Source organism: Dromiciops gliroides, chromosome 1 (assembly GCF_019393635.1).
Source record: "Dromiciops gliroides isolate mDroGli1 chromosome 1, mDroGli1.pri, whole genome shotgun sequence".
Lineage (NCBI taxonomy): Eukaryota > Metazoa > Chordata > Mammalia > Microbiotheria > Microbiotheriidae > Dromiciops > Dromiciops gliroides.
In genome coordinates, this window is record NC_057861.1 from 668573170 (window position 1) to 668591091 (window position 17922).

Below are 17922 nucleotides of genomic sequence, written 5' to 3' on the forward strand. Positions count from 1 at the left end.
TAATATGTCGAAGCCATATTCACACCCATCAGAACTCCCATTGCTCTTTGTCTCACTCGACTTGAGTTGTTTTAAAGCCAGGGTATACCATAACTAGCGGTCACACAGAACCACTAGAAGAACATTAATGTGAAATAGATGAGCCTTTATTTCATGGAGAAGCTTGAGACTATTAAAAACACTGTATCATTTCCCAAAGGCAATCCAGCCCTTTCTCTCCAATTCTGGACCCTGTTCATTAGCCATGTACAATGCTTGCCCTCCACAAAGCTGTACTCTGATGCCTCATTGTGGCATGGAAGTAACTCTGGATTCTTAAAGGCTGTGTCAGTGGGAAAACAAGTTCTAAGTCCATCTATTAAGATAGAACAGCTTCAAGTACAGCCCAGGCAAAAGAAGACTTTTTCGGCTTTCCAAGGAACAGCCTGCCTAAACAAAGACTCATCTCTGCTGGGGGGTTGAGAGTTAATTAATTCTTCAGCCATGAATTTAGCCATGATTGGTGATTCATTTGGCAGTAAATTCATGGCAGACCATGGGACAAAGCAAAATTGAGTTGGGGGAATGTGATAATCTTTTATTTGGTGAAACACACCTGGGAGAGCTTTCAACTGTTTGTTCAAGCTACGAGGTCCAGGCACCATTATCCACTTAGTGGCAGCTTACCTGAATTACAGACCCAGCACGTTGGTAGAAAAAGGAAAAAAAAGAAGGGGGAAGGGGGAGAGGAAAAAGTGATATCAAAGTCAAAATAATGAGGATAAAAATAGCTAGGTTCCTTCTCCCCCCATTACATACCTGCCCCTGTGCCACCACTTAGGCTGTGAAAAATCACAGTTCCACTGTAACAATCGCGGAGCTCCACTTCTTTCCGAAGCCTCTCCATTGTCTTGTAGAGAAGGCTCTCTTCACAGTTCAAAGGTTTATTGTAGTAGCCTTGAAATAAACCATTTACAATGGCCAATATCAGAGGGATTTTGGTCCATAACAAAATATTCTGCAGCTATATCTTCCAAGGAACCCCATCTTAAAGCCTGTAACTCATTCCACCACCACCTCTTTCCCATCAGTAATTACCTTTCCCCTCAGATTTCACATAGTAATTCACCAACACCTGCCTTGGGCCACCAAGAAAGGAGGCAGAAGACATTATATCAGAGGTCAGGGCCTACTTTCAGTCCCTCTTCCAGAGCTCTAGCAATGGAAGCATTCAAACTAGAGAGGACAGAGTGACAAACAAGTCCCTCCCATTCTATCCAAGGGTGGAGGAGGAGAAGGAGAAGGGGAGGCAGAGACTGATCCTAACACAAAGTTTTAATCAAGAAACTGACCCTTGAGAGAGAATAAAACAGAAAAAAATACTGAAGAAATACTAGGTATTAAGGGAAGCCCAATAGGTCAACCTGGAAGAAAAGAGTACCTACATAGCAAATACAAATAGAACTTGAGATAAAAGAATGGCTTGGCCACAAGGACTCCAAGAATCTCTACAAGAAATTTTAAAGGAGTCACAAAGTTAACACTCTCAAAGAAAAACTTGGAAAGGTAATAAATAGCTTGGGACAGAATGTATAAAACAGTGCCAAAGTAGTAGACTTTCTGAAAAAAAATCTTAAAATGTAGCAAAGAGAATTAAGTGATTCCATGAGACAAGAAATGTTAGAACAAAGTCAAAATACTGGGGTGCTTTATATGCTCTTCATAAAAAAGTGACCTACTAAATAGGTAAAAAGAGGCCATATAAAAATAATGAGACTTCTTGAAAATCATGACAAAACAAAAAAGTTAGATATCATATTTAAAGAACTCATAGAAGAATAATGCCCAATCTATTAGAACCAAAGGGTAAAGTAAAATAGGAAGAATCCACTGGTTGCCTCTCAAAAACCCCAGATTGAAAACATACAAGAGGAGTGTCAAAACCAAAATCCAGGGTTTCTAGATAAAAGAAAAATACTGAAAGCAGCCAGAAAGAAAGAGTTCAAGTACCAAGGAACTACAGTCGGGATCACACAAGATAATACTGCGACTACCATAAAGAATAGAAAATCTTGAAACATGATAGTCCAAAAGGCAAAAGATAAAGTTTTATAAGAATAATTTATGCTGTAAATTTTAGTTTAATCCAATTGGGGAAATGGACCTTAAACACAAACACAGGAGGAGTCAAGAGAAACCTAGAAAGGTAAATATAATCAAGCAATTGGAAGAAAATAAATTATGATAAATGGTTACTAAAAGGGGGAAAAGAGAAAATATCCCTTCAGAATACCACTGTTCCTATGCATAGTGGTACTTGCCTGCAATCCCTACTAGTGGGGGAAGCTGAGGCTGATAGATTACTTTAGCTGGTGATTTCTGAACTACAGTGAAGTAAGCCAATCATATGCCTGAACTGAGTCTGGCACCAATAGATCAGGGGACCACTGGGCTGCCCAGGGGAGAATGAATTGTCCCCTGAGAGAAATAGAGTATATTAAAGCACCCATACTGATCAGGAATGAAATCAGGCACTATCCCACTTCAAATCGGGATGAGGTAAGGAAACTCAATTTAAAAACAGAATTCCACTGTCTTCAAAGGGGAGCTAAGGAAGACAAACATGGGGCCCATATGGATTTTTGTTCTATTTTGTTGGTTTTAAGAGAGAAAAGAAAAGACAGGGAGAAAGACATGCACTAGGGAAGATATGAGGAAGGAGAGGAGCAAATCTGAGATTTCTAATAATTGGAATGAGCAAAGAAAAGAATATACAAACAATGGAAGAAAGGGGAGGAGGAGGGGAGTGAGCATTTTGTGAATCTTATTCTTATTTGAACGGGAGTAAGGAGGATTGAAAATACACACTGTTTCCTGTAGAAATACACTAAATTCAACTGGAAAACGGGTAGGGAAAGGAGAGGGAATGGTGAGGTTTAAGAAGATAGAGTTGGGGGGCAGCTAGATGGCGCAGTGGATAAAGCACTGGCCTTGGATTCAGGAGGACCTGAGTTCAAATCCAGTCTCAGACACTTGACACTTAACTAGCTGTGTAACCCTGGGCAAGTCACTTAACCCTCATTGCCCTGCAAAAAAAAAAAAAAAAAAAAAGAAAGAAAGAAAGAAAAAAGAAGATAGAGTTGGATATGGAATAGCCACAAATGAACTCCAACTTTAGGATATGGATCATAATAAAAGAAGAGAAAGGAAGTGATGAGGAGAGGGTTGGGTGGGTAAAGGAAGAAGGGGCATCAGAAATATTGCAAACTATGGTAATGTCACTCTAGCAGGATTTAATAACAACAAGCTGAGCAAAACATCAATGGTGTATAACCAAGAAGTGCTGTTATTTAATGAGTGGATCTGTCATAAGTCACCTGCAAATTCAGAGAAGTCATCTAAAATCCCACCTTACTTCAGCAATGGAAGCCAAATAAAACACAAGTAGTCCTAAATCCAGAGTCCTCCATCTATTGGACAGTATGTGGGAAGTAGTAAATATAAGAATAGTGTAGGGGTCAGAAGATGTGGATTCAACTGTCATTTACTAGCCAAGGAAACTTGAATCAAACACTTCAGCTCTGAATATATTTCTACAACTTTGAAAAATGGAAATATCTGTCCACCTTACTCTATAGATTTCCTTCCTCCTATAAGGCTCAAATGAGATGATGCCTGGGAAAGCACTTTAACAAATTGTATCTATCGAGGGCAGCTAGGTGATGCAGTGGTTAAAGCACTGGCCCTGGATTCAGGAGGACCTGAGTTCAAATCCTGCCTCAGACACTTGACACTTAATAGCTGTGTGACCCTGGGCAAGTCACTTAACCCTCATTGCCCAGCACAAAAACAAAACAAAACAAACAAAACCGTATTATATCTATGCAATTGCAAGGGATTATATTATTGTTGTTATTATTAGTAGTAGTATTACACATGACTTCCTAGCACAAGGTTTAGATTTTGGATGCTTTTGTGAAGTTTCTGAGTCCACTTTTGTCATGAAAAAGTAGTAATAAAAGGGGAAACAAAAGTTACTCTCTCATACAGTGGTATGGCTTGATCTAAAGTTAGACATCCCCTTATAATCTGATGAATTCCTCAGTTACTACTATGGAATATATATATGTGTGTGTGTGTGTATATATACACATATATGTAAGGTATATATATATAGAGAGAGAGAGAGAGAGAGATATAGATATAGATATAGATATAGTCCATAGTAGTAACTGAGGAATTCATCAGATTATAAGGGGAAGAATCTACTGATGATGTCTAATAATATCAGTATATTATGACATAGTATTTTATGTCTAATAACATCAGCATTAATAATATCAATATTATTAATATCAGGTGTCCCAATAATAATTTCTCTCTCAAGGATTTGTCATTCCACAGTATCTTATAGTGACAATAATATTGAGGGGACAATTAAAACCATGTGAATGAGTGAACTTTCTAAAGGAAAGAATGGAGTGAGAAAAGAAAGGAGAACTGAGACAGAACCTGAGGGCAAATAGACATTTTGAGGTTAGGAAGAGGAGAAGAATTTTATCAGAGAAGATAGAAAAGGAACAGTTAGGAAGGAGGGAGGAGAACCAAGAGCATGTCATATTCTTTTTTGTTTGTTTGTTTGGTTTGGTTTGGTTTTTTTGTGGGGCAATGAAGGTTAAGTGACTTGCCCAGGGTCACACATCTAGTAAGTGTCAAGTGTCTGAGGTCGAATTTGAACTCAGGTCCTCCTGAATCCAGGGCTAGTGCCTTTTCCACTGTGCCACCTAGCTGCCCGAGTGTGTCATATGATGAAAACTACATAGAGGTCAGAAAGAATCAGGCTGAAAAAGAACCTGTGGATTTTCAAATTAAATTATTGTTGTTTTTTAAGAGCAGTTTCAGTAGTACTAGTAGTAGAGATGAAAACCATATTTTGAAAATGTTATGGAGAAAGTTGATGGTAGGTTAATTATTCAAGAAGTTTAGTAGTGAAGGGAAGAGAGAGGTAGGGTGGGAAAATGGAGTTTTTAAAATGGTCATGGGATTGCTTATTTTTGTTGTTGTTGTTGTTGTATTTTTAGGCTTAGGAGGACCTGAGAATTTTTTTAGGTGGAAAGGAAGGAGAGACTGAGGGTTTTGTAAATTTGTTGTAAAGATTGTTTCATGTTTTGCCTTTATGTTCCCAGGGCAGAACCCTGTGCCTTGCACTAGTAAGTCCTTAATAAATGCTGGTTGATTGATCAGATGATTTGTACAACAAAAAGAGGACTCATTGTTGGAGCAAAGTTCTGGAAGAAGCAAAAGGGAGGGCAAAGGAGATGTGACACGTGAAGGGATTAGCCTTAACCAAGCACAGGGAAGAGTCAATGAATGAAAAGTTTTGAAAAGGGGAAGAGAGAATGAAGTGTTGATCTCATGGTCTCAATCCCCAGTGAATTGGGAGGCCAGGTGATGTGGCATCAATGTGGACAGTAGGGATGCAGTTAGGGCTGGAGGAGAGAGGAGAAAGTCAGGGCTTAGGGTGGGGGGAGAGATAGGGAGCCAATAAGAGTAGTTCGATTCCTGATTGGCAGTAGTAAGGGACCAGAAACAGGGCACAGGGGTAAGGGAAGGTCACTGTTCAGACCACAAGGCCCAAGACCATCATTCACCAGGTGGCCATTAATTTATAGTAGGTGAAATTAGCTTTAGTCTATGACTTTCTTCAAGGACCTTCAGCCACTCTACAGCATCAATGAAAAATATGAATGGCAAATGTTCCCAAGGGTTACTCAGGTGAGGAATGGCAAAAGGGGAGGAGGCAGGGGTGGAAGAGAGGAGAGGAAGATGAAGAGTTTCTCTCTAGTAAGAGTAAAGCACTAAAATGGCAGAGAAGGTATCAGTGATTGAATCGGAAACATTTACTAATCTCTTATTGTGCAAGGTATTGTAGGGGGTCATCAAAAGAAATGGAATCATTCAATCAACAAGCATTTATTTAGCTATGTGCTAAACACTAGAGCACCTGGAGCAGCTAGGCGGATAAAACACTGGCCTTAGAGTCAAATCTCATCCCAGACACTTACTAGCTGTGTGACCCTGGGCAAGTCACCTAACCCCAATTGCCTTAAAACATCCAGGGCCATTTCCAGTCATCCTGATAACTATCCAGTCCACTGGACCCAGGCTCTGGAGGAGAGAGCCAGGGTGGTGACCATGCACAGTCCTCCCTCACTTAAGTCCAATTCAGTGCAAGTCACGACATCATCCCAAACAAAGGACAAACAAGAGCACCAAAGGGATGCAGTGGAAAGAGCTCCAGGTCTAGAGTCAGGAAGCCTCAGGCTGTATGACCCTGGGCAAGTCGTTTCACTTTGTTTGCCTCAGTTTCCTCATCTGTAAAATGAGCTGGAAAAGGAAATGGCAAACCACTCCAGTCACAAAGAGTCTGAAATGAATGAACAAAGACAAAAGTGAAACTGGTATGTAAAAATATTTATAAAATAAATACAAGGTAAATATTTAGGAGGAGCAGCTCGAGAAACCAGGGAAAACTTTGCATAGAAGGTAACACTTGAGTCTAGTTGGATTTTTTTTTTTTTTGGTTTGTTTCTTTTTGGTGGGCAATGGGAGTTAAGTGACTTGCCCACAGCTAGTGTCAAGTGTCTGAGGTCACATTTGAACTCAGGTCCTCCTGAATCCAGGGCTGGTGCTTTATCCACTTCACCACCTAGCTGCCCCTTGAGTCTGGTTTTAAAGGAAATCGGGGGTTCTAAGAGATGGGGGTGAAAACAGAAATACATTCTAGGCTGTGGGAATGGAGACAGACTGTGTAAGGGTGGGGGGGGGGTGACAATGACTGTCCCACCCACCTGAAGGTAATTTCTTTTGTTGGGTTAGAACACTTCTTGATTGAATCAGAACTGAATGTGAACAAAGCCAGTATTAATTTTTTCCTCCTCCTCCTCCCCCTCCTCTTCTTCCCTCTCCTCTCCCTCTTCCCTCTCCTCCTTCTTCTCATCCTCCTCCTCTATCAGTATTTCTTCTTGAATCAATAAAAGCTACCTGAGCATGCCCTAAGGATCTTGTATAAAAAGCACGCTACCTGAAAACAAGATATAACCAAAGATCTAGGAACAGAGAGAAAGAAGAGGGGTTAAACCAAGCTATGCCAAGAACTAGCAATCCTGGAGCTACCAGTTAAAGGAGAAATAGAAGTTAAAACTAATTTGTAGCAGAGCCTGGAGTTCCTAGGCAGGGCCATCTGCTCTCCAAGCATCACAGAGCATAAGACCCAATTGTATGGTGGATGACAACCAGTGTACTAACCTACTTAAGGACTGAAGTAAGTTCCAATAAAAGATCTGCTCTTTCCCTAGGTCTCTCCAGAGATACTGTAATATAACCTATTTCACTACACAAACACTATCAGCAACCTGAATTTTGCCTCAACCTCAAAGATGTCAGGGATTCACTATAAACAGAAATGTAAATTGAGGTGATTCCAATGACTGTCTAAATCTTAGAAATGTTTCTAATTGGAGACTCAGAGATTTCGACTGAACTCCCAACTTCTCTTCTAAAATAAACTCTCTAAAGCCACAGAAGACACTTTGGGGGCCTTTATATTGTTCCTAGGCTTAAAAGGAGCTGATTATGATGTGCAAAGGCCCATGGAGTATCATCCATGAGAAATAATAAAAAGTGAATAATAAATCTTGGTCCCTGCTCTCTGGGAATTCATAACCTACTCTGAGTGATGTTACATTCAACAACTCACCAAATTCTTACCATATGCATAAGTATCTAGAGAAGAAGTCTGGTGTGGTGAACAAAAAGTCAGCATTGGGTACCTACAAGCTGTAGGACCAAAGCAAGTCACTTAACCTCTAAACTCTTTTGTACCTCAAGCAACTCTCTAAGAAAAGAAGTTCTGGAAGGGGTCACCTTGGTACTGTTGAAAACCTTAGGTCAGGTCTGGACAAAACAACAAAAGTAAACAATGAGAGGTTAGATTCTTACCACATGCCCAATTCTTCCCTCTTCCCTGTTTTCCAGTTATTAGATTAGATTCTCGGAATAAACTGAAAAAGTTAAAAAGAAATGCATGGATGAAAGTGAGAGGCTTGTCAGAAAGGCTGGACCATAATCACATTCGGATACTAATACCCTTGTAGTAGGAAGAGACTTAGTAATAAGTCACAGGGGGCAGCTAGGTGGCACAGTGGATAGAGCACCGGCCCTGGAGTCAGGAGTACCTGAGTTCAAATCCGGCCTCAGACACTTAACACTTACTAGCTGTGTGACCCTGGGCAAGTCACTTAACCCCAACTGCCTCACTAAAAAAAAAAAAAAGTCACAAAGGGAATCTGCTTGATTGCTTTAGCTATTATGCTGATAAACTCTTTCTGGCCCTTAATTACTGCTGTTTAATTTGTTCTCCTTTCTAGGAAATCAAAGTCTGTAGCACAAGTCAAAAGAGAAATTAGCAACTGAGTCAGACAATGGGTTTCCTTTCCCCAGGATTTTCTCCAGTTAGCTGAAGGACTTGGGGCAAGAGGGCATAGGTATAAAACCGAAAGGGACCTCCCTCAGAGGCCTTGCAGCCTACTCTTTTTACAAATGAGGAAATGAGGAAATGAGGCCTAGAAAGATTTAAGTGACTTGTCCAAAGTCATGCTGATAGTTTCATCTGGGGTTTGAACCAAGGTTCCTTGATTGCAAATCCAGTGTTCTCCTTGCTGTACTACAGAAGATAAACACAATCATAACAATAATGATCCCATAGCATTTGCCAGTGTTTTCCAAATTTAGGTTTGCAAAGTTTGCCTCACCAAAAATAATTAATTCATTAAAATTAAAATTAAATTTAAAAAGAGGGTGGTCAGTAAAAAAAGAGAGATTTGCAATTAAGTGATTTCTTTTTTTTTTTTAAAGCAATTGGGGTCACACAACTAGTGTCAAGGGTCTAAGGCCAGATTTGAACTCAGGTCCTCCTGAATCCAGGGCCAGTGCTCTATCTACTGCACCACCTAGCTGCCCCAATTAAGTGATTTCTTCATGAGCCCTCAGACCAAAACATTAAACAGAATACGAAATCAGATTGTCAGTAATCAACCTCAAAACACGAAAGTAACTACTGATATCTCCATTTTCAAATTAGTATGAATCGAGCAGCTAGGTGGTGCAGTGGATAAAGTACCAGCCCTGGATTTAGGAGGACTTGAGTTCAAATCTGACCTCAGACACTTAACACTTACTAGCTGTGTGACCCTGGACAAGTCACTTAACCCCAACTGCCTCACCAAAACAAACAAAAACAAACGAATTAGTATGAATCAAAGAATCCCAGGATTAGAAGGACCCTCAACATTCACCTGGTGCAGAAGTTCTTAACCTTTTTGTTTGTAAGGGGGCCCTTTGGCAGTCCGATGAAGCCTACAGAGCCCTCACAAAATAATGCTTTTTAAATGCATAAAATAAGATTACAAAAGAAATCAGTTAGAATGAAATCAAGAAGTAATTTTTTTCCCATCCAGACCCATTAAAATCTATCGACAGACCCCTTCAGAGTCAATGTACCCCAGATTAAGAACCCTTGAGCTCGTACAACTCACCTCTGACTAAGAACATCCAGAACATCCCAAGATGGAGGATTTTTTTTTTAAATTGAACATTCTTGATAAGTTGTCATCCAAATGATACGAAATTTAAATGATACGATACAGGCCAATTTATTTCTGGATGGGTCTAACAGTTATGTCTTTGTTTATATCAAACCAAAATCTGTTTCCCCTACCTGCAATCTGCTCCTCCCCTTTACCCCTCTGCCCCACCTTTGAGTCAAAGGAAAAGAAATCTAATCTCTCTTCAACATGAGAGGTGTTCAAGTATTTGAAAACACCTACTATATCCCCTCAAACCTCTTCTCCAAGCTTTAGTTCATTCGACAGCTCTTCCTATAGCATGCTTTCTAGTATCTCTCGTTTCTTAACCCCCTTACTATCTTTGCCATCCACCTTTGTACATATAACAACTTATTGTTTTCCTTCCCAAAATGTGACACCTAGAATGGAATACAAGATTCCAGCTGTCTGACCAGGGCAAAGTACACCAAGATAATCACACCTCCTTTGGGTTTTTGTTGTTGTTGTCGTTTACACTATCAGTTATGTCTGATTCTATTAGTTTTTCTAGTTGTCACAACAGACTGCTTATACTAAGCTTGTAGTTCAAGAAAAAAACCGAGATATTATCTAGACATACCACTCTCTGCCCAACCCCACCTCACTTGCCCCCATCCTCTATTTACTCACGCCATATTTTTAGCCCTCCTGTCAAAACTTAACATTGATTCCTACTAAATTCTGTCATATTTATTCACTTCAACATTCTATCCTCTGCAATCTTGTTTTCACCAAGATATTAAATAGCACAGGGACAAAGACAAATAACTGGGGCAATGCATTAGAGACCTTTCCTCAGAATGATACCTAGTTTGAAAGATTTGAGAGTCAGGGGAGACCTGAATTTGAATACTGGCTCTGACATTTTATGAGCTGTGTGACCTTAGGCAAGTCACTTAAGTCTCTCTGAGCTTCAGTGTTCTCATCTGTAAATTGGGAATAACAATATTTGCAATATCTACCCCCATAGGATTGTTGTGAGCAAAGTACTTTGTAACCCTAAAAGCACTATATAAATGTAATCATCATCATCATTATTACTACCCTTGGAGTCTAGTCGTTGGATCAGTTTTGAATCTGACAATCTATATTTTTCCATCTTGTCTATGTGGATTTTGCAAGGAACGATGTCAAATGCCTTGTTGAATTCTAGATATATGTTAGGAATCTATGGTATTTCTTGGATAAACCAATTTGGAACAAATTTATCCAAAGGATTTTTGTTTTTCTTTTGGGGCAGGGTAGTGAGGGTTAAGTGACTTGCCCAGGGTCACACAGCTAGTAAGTGTCAAGTGTCTGAGGCCGGATTTGAACTCAGGTCCTCCTGAATCCAGGGCTGGTGTTTTATCTACTGTGCCACCTAGCTGCCCCCAGGATTTTTTAAAATATACTTAACAAAGTCACTTCTATCTGAGGTCTCACTAGCATATGTAGTCTCTTTCTAAATAATGAATTCAACTCTTACTACCTTGCATTCTGAGCAATTAAACATCCATATTTCCCCATAGAAAATCCACTTAACACTCTAGAAACTTTATTCTATTTCTTTTAATGTCTCAGAGTTACAAATGTACCACTTTCACTGTCCAACTTTATTTTCTTTTTCTTAAATGCATCACCAGCTCATCTCCATTCCTGTCCATACTTGTACTCAATGAAGGATGAAACGGAGATAAACTCAAATAGATAGGTATAATTCCAAAGGATTAGGAATCACTTTTTTAAAATGAGCTCTATTGATTCCTTTAGATTTTATATACTTCTCATTTTGAATATAGGCCACTCTGAAATTAGACTTTCCTTCATAACAAAGAACAGTTAGGGGCTCTGACTGCCACATGTGGGAGTCACATTACTCAGAGGAGGAGGGTCCCTTACCCTTTTTTCACTTGTTTTTGCATTTTCTTTATCACTTTGGATTCACTGTCCACACAGACAGCACTGAGCTTTCCATCACGGGAGCAGAAGGGATTCCTGAAAGAAAAACAAATCAGCCCTAGGTGATAAAGAGGTATTTCTGCAGTTGGCAGTACTACTAAGCTGATGTCTGCACCCAGTCCTCCCAGCTTAACAGGACCTCAAAAATGTCCTTTACTTCATTTACAATCTCTTTTGGTTATTTTTGGTTTTAGATTGCATTTTTTGAAAACAAAAGTTTTATTGGTACTTTTTGGTTTTTTTACACCTTATTCTTTTCAGAATATATCTCCTTCCCCCCAACCTTTCAACCTTCCCTCTTAACAAATAAGAAAGTTAAGCAGCACACACCCTCACCCCTGCTTTTGTGCAGTCCCAATTATTGGGGACTTTTTTTTTTTCTTCTCTCATGCTGAAATCGACCTCTCTGTAGCTTCTACCTGCAGGTCCTAGATTTATGCTCTGGAGAGGCACTCCCTTCTCACCTCCACTACTTAGAATCTCTAGCTCTACTCAAGGCTCTGCCCTGCTCAAGTGTCTCTTTCTATGGGAGACCTTCTTTTATCCCCTCATTTGTCAGCAATTCTGTCCCTCTCCCTCAAAATACTTGGTGCATATTTTGAATTTACATATTTTAGTTCATGGTATGTGCTTAATAAATATGTATTTAGTTAAGTTGAATTGAATGCTAAGTTTGATGTCATCTACTCTGCCTACTCAGTAACTCCCTTGCTACCAGAAGGATTTAGAAAGGGACTTTAGTAGAAGAAGAATACAATGGTGCTAAAATTTTGTGCCTGACACATAGTAGAATAGATGTTTATTGACTGACTACTATCTCTTTTCTCCTATATGAAAATGTCCATAGATCTTTTTCTACAAAAATGGAATTTGGTCAAATGTGATTGCATGTCCCTGTGATCCTCACTACTGAGAGTTGCTAGGGTTGGTGGATTACTTGAACCCAGGAATTTCTAGCTACAAAAGGACTAAAGTGGATAGGCTGCCACACTGGGTGATGAGTCTCCAGGAGTGGAGGGCCACCAGGCTGCTTAAAAAGGGTAAATTGTTTATATCCCAAAGACATCCCCAAAAAGAGAGAAAGATCTATTTGCACAAAAATATTTATAGCAACTCTTTTTGTGGTGGCTAAGAATTAGAAATCAATTGGGGAATGGCTAAACAAGCTGTGGTGCTGGATGGTGCTGGAATATCATTTGTGCTATAAGAAATGACAAGCAGGATGATTTCAAAAAGACCTGGAAAGACTTGAATGAACTGATGTATAGTGAAGTGAGCAGAACCAAGAGAACATTGTGCACAGTGACAGCAATATTGTGTGATGAAGACCTGTGTGCAGCTAGGTGGAGAAGTTGATAGAGCACCGACCCTGGATTCAGGAGGACCTGAGTTCAAATCCGGCCTCAGACACTTAACATTTACTAGCTGTGTGACCCTGGGCAAGTCGCTTAACCCCAGTTGCCTCACAAAAAAAAAAGATGAAGACCTATGAATGACTTAACTATTCTCAGCAATACAGTGATCCAAGCCAATTCCAAAGGACTAATAATGAAGCATACTATCCACCTCCAAAGAAAGAACTGATATTGATTGAACACAGACTGAAGCATGCTATTTTTCACTCTTTAATTTTTTTCTTTTATTCAAGTTTCCTTACACAAAATGATTAATATACTAATGTTTTACATAATTGCATATGTATAACCTATATCTAATTGCTTACTGCCTCAGGAAAGGGGAAGGAGGAAAGGAGGGATAACATGTGGAATTAAGAGCTTTAAATAAAAATGTTTATTATTTTTAAAAGGGTAAATTGACCCTGGTTTTTAAAAAATGGAGCAGATAAAAGATTCTGTGCCTAATGATATTAAAGTTTGGCCTAAGAATGGCCACTGCCCTTCCAATTTGGATAACAGAGGGAGATCCTGTTTAAAAAAAAGAAGGAAGGTAGGAAATGGAAACTAAAAAATAAGATATGTCCAGTGAAATATCTTATAGGTAGGCATATACACCATAGTCCTGAAAGGACGGAATTACTTTTTTAATTAAAAAAAAACTTTTCAGTTTAACGTAATTTTATTTTCAGTTCCCAAATCTTTCCCTCTCTATGCCCCACCTCCCCTACCCCTTGAAAAACAAAAACAAAAACAAAAATACTCATTATAGTCATGAAAAATATATTTTGGGCTGCTAGGTGGCGCAGTGGATAGAGCACCAGCCCTGGAGTCAGGAGGACCTGAGTTCAAATCTAGCCTCAGACACTTAACACTTACTAGCTGCGTGACCCTGGGCAAGTCACTTAACCCCAATTGCCTCATTAAAAAAAAAAACCCACAAAAAACAAAAACAAAAACAAAAAATATATTTCCACATAACCACATTCTAAAAAAGAAAAAGAGAAAAAAATATGCTTCAATCTGCTTTCTGAACCCATCTCTATCAGGAGGTAGAGAGCATTTTTCATCCGGAGTCCAAGGATAGAATTACTTGATGGAAGCAGAAACACACCCAGTCATTAAAGGCATCTTAACTGTGGTTTACAAAAGAATTGTATTTTGACAATTTGTGGCTGTTCGATGTCATAGGAGTCTAAACAGTAAGTGTCTGGTTTGTTCATTACACAAAAAGAGCTGACGTTAAAGCTCCCTTAAGGAATTCAGTGTTTGTCTGAAGGGTTCTCCAATTCTCAGTCTATGATAGGAGTTCTTGCCCTGGGAGTTATAAATTTATTTGCCTTTTTTAAAAAACCATTTTGATAACTATATTTCAACATAATTGGTTTTCTTTGTAATTGCTTGCATTTTATTTTATGTGTTTAAAAACATAATTCTGAGAAGAGGGACCCATGGGCTTTACCAGATTCCCAGGGTAGTCCATGATACAAATCTGGTTAAGAACAAAGAAGTAGATTTGAAACATGAATTAAGTGACATGTAGTGAGAAAAGGTCAATATCAAAAATGTTAAATTATCATTTGGATATTGCATACAATTGCATATGAGGGAAAACCTATAATTTCACTAGAGGACCCTTGAGGCCTGACCTGATGGAAAAATGGCGTGCCTAATACCTACTAGCCAAGTACACAGGTACCTAAAGAAGAAGGAGTAGGGTAGAGTTGTTTTGGGCAGTATTAAAACTTACGTTACCTATCTATTTTTCCACAGGACCCATTGACAAGGCCTAGGATGTGCCACAACTCCTGAGCTATCTGGTTGCCACATTGTCCAACTTGAAGCCACACAGTAGACATTTCTCTGGGGAGGAAGATGAAATGACAATAAAAATTCAAAATATAATATATAGAACCCAATCACAGGCCAAAGTGATCTTGTACAAAGGCCCCCAAAATGGAAGCTAGGAAGCCTGTCACTTTCTGTCCTTGCTTATCACTACCTTTTGTGACCTTGGACAAGTTGCTTAATGTCTTAGGCCTTCATACAGTGGACCAGCTAGCAGGCTGTAGAATCATTGCACCTGCAGAGGTGTACAGTGATTTAAAAAATTCCAATGAAGATGTTATAAGAATCAAATTCTGTTTGCCCATGTTAAAAGATTCAAATGTAGGGAATGCTTTATTAATAATTTATTATTTTTCTCCCAGTTTCATGTAAAGACAATTTTAGCATTCATTTTTTAAAAATGAGTTCCAAATTTTCTCTCTCCCTCCCTCACTTCCCCTCTCCCTGAAACAGTAAGCACTTTTGATATAGGTTATTGTGATAAAATAATGGGATTTAGCAGATACTCAAAGGCCCACCTGGAGATTAATCTAAACTGATTGAATTAAGTGAGAGTGATTGACTGCTGATTAGCCTACTTCAAGTTAACTAGATTGTAATCACACCGGGCTAGCCCTTAAAAAGGTATTGTTCTCAGAAGCGAGACTTTGAACTCAACTTGAGAACACCTTCAAGTTGAGTGAACCAATGGATTTGGATGACACCAACCAATCAGCTTGAAGCAGTGTATAAGAAGTGCCTCTCTTCCAGACCTATAAAAAGCTTCCATAATCAGTTTGCTAGAGAGTTCGTGATTGAAGCAGGCTTGTGACGGAGGACTTGAGGAAGAACCAGACCAGACCAGACCAGACCAGACCAGACCAGACCAGACCAGGCTGGAACTCTAGGCTAGGTAGGCTTTTTCTTAACTTTCTTAACTTTCTGAACTCCATGTGAATACCTATATGCTTTAATAAATGTTTAATGCCCAAAGACTGGTGCTGAAGCTTCTAATTTAAGGTGATCACACAATATAGATTTTAAACATCACATTATACATGTTCAATCATGCAAAACATATTACCATATTAATTGTGTTGTGAAAAAAGACACAGATCCAAAGGGGGAAAAACATGGAAAAAATACAGAAAGTGAAAAATAGTATGCTTTGATCTGCATTCAGACTGCATCAGTTCTTTCTTTGGAGGTACAGAGCATCTTTTTTATCATGAATCCTTTGAAATTGTCTTAGATCATTGTACTGCTGAGAATAGCTAAATAGTTCACTGTTGATCATCATACAGTATTGCTATTACTGTGTACAATGTTCTCCTGGTTCTGCTCATTTCACTTAGCATCAGTTCATATAATTCTTTCCAGGTTTTTCTGAAATCTGCCTGCTCATCATGTCTTAGAAGATAGTAATATTCAATTATAATCATATACCACAACTTGTTCAGCCATTCCCCAATTAATGGGCATCTAGGGAATACTTTATTACACAGAAAATACTTTTGTAACAAGGGAAGAGGCCAACATACAAAAAAGCCAATAAATAATATGACAAATTAAAAAATAAAACCCTATGATATATAATAACTAAAATTTCTCTGTACTCCTTTAAGATTAACCAAGTACTTTCCTTATAACCCTGTATAAATAGTATTATCCCATTTACAGATAAAAAAATTAAACCTGAGAGAGGAACTTCCAACTCATAAATATCACACATGTCAGGTATGGAGACTAAATAGCCAAAATTATGTTACCAGAAAATCCTTCAGGGAGATCTACATGTGTCAATCTTGATCTGTGAATCAGGGTTCAATGCCTACTCTGAAAATTGCTATCACCTTAGGCATAGGCAGCTAAGTGGCATAGTAGATGGAGTCAGGAAGACTGAGTACAAATCCAATCTCATTGTATTTATTGTGTCACTTTGAACAAGTCACTTGACCTCTGTCTCAGTTTCCTCATCTATAAAATGGGGACAATGATAACATCTACCTCCCAGGATTGTTGTGAGAATCAAATGAGATAATATTAGTAACATGCTTTGAAACCTCTGGTAGTTGTTATTTCCAGGCAACTCATTGAACCTCTTTCCCATATGTTAAAAAGGGGCAATAATATTTATACTGTGACTTAATAAGCTGTTATGAAGAGATTAAATGATTTTGTAAATCTTATGGTGATATTGAAATATAAGTTACTAATTATTATCAATCTTTGTCCTGGACAGAGCAAGTCTAACTTTTCCTATGGGGAAAAGGAAATGGGAAAGCATGTCAAATCCCAAGTAACAAAGAAGATATTTATTTTCCCCATATTTCCCACCACTATTATATTCAGTCTATCCCAGTAGATGGATAGTTGCCCTCAATATGCCCTTTACCAGATCTTAAGTTCAGTGATGTCCCTTGGTGACCTCACCTCTCCCTAGATCCCTGAACTGTCTCAAATTCTTTGACCCTAGTCTGTGCAACAACTTCAGGAAAAGGCAGTCTCTGTGGACTCTACATAAGTCATTGGCTTTTCTAACCTACCATACCAGGCCACCTGTATGCCTGCTACTGGAAAATGTGTATCTCATATTGTTAAGTTGTGTATCTCCTAAGCTATCTGCAAAAAGAAAAAGAAACAGAAACAGATTTTAAAAAGGCACTGTTTTACTGGAATGGGAGGCATGCATCTATTGTTGCTCATCATTGCATTAGGGAAACTGAGGCAGAAGAAAATGAAGGGATTTATTCAGAGTTACAAAACAATTTAGTGGCCAAACCAAGATGCCGGCTTATCACTGTCAGATCTGTAGTTTGCTAAATAAACCCAGAAATATGGCTTAGTATGGTGGAAAGAGAACTGGATTTGCATATGATTCTTAAGACTAGCACTTGTTCGTTGTGTGACCCTGGGCAAATCAGTTAACCCTGTTTGCCTGTTTCCTTATCTGTAAAATGAGCTGGAGAAGGAAATGGCAAACTACTCTAGCTTCACCAAGAAAACTCCAAAATGGGGTCACAATGAGTTGGCCATGACTAAAACAGTTGAACAACAAAACAAAACAAAAACCCCCTGCTATTTGCTAGTCTTATTTTAGGCAAGATACTTAATCACTC

The 17922-nt window shown here is 38.9% G+C and overlaps 1 protein-coding gene across 2 annotated transcripts in view; it reads right to left on the minus strand.

The window, feature by feature from the left end:
* Window positions 1-17922, minus strand: part of LOC122736149 (tubulin delta chain-like) — a 75630-nt gene that overhangs the window by 17910 nt on the left and 39798 nt on the right. Inside the window, exons 2-5 of one of the 2 annotated variants that reach the window (XM_043978201.1) lie at window positions 14732-14839; window positions 11523-11618; window positions 7981-8042; window positions 799-936 (exon numbers count right to left, since the gene is read on the minus strand). In XM_043978201.1, the coding sequence (XP_043834136.1) occupies window positions 799-936; window positions 7981-8042; window positions 11523-11618; window positions 14732-14835 (400 nt within the window). In that variant the 5' untranslated portion in view covers window positions 14836-14839. The remainder of the gene's footprint in view (window positions 1-798; window positions 937-7980; window positions 8043-11522; window positions 11619-14731; window positions 14840-17922) is intronic. The other variant, XM_043978202.1, reaches the window with a different exon arrangement.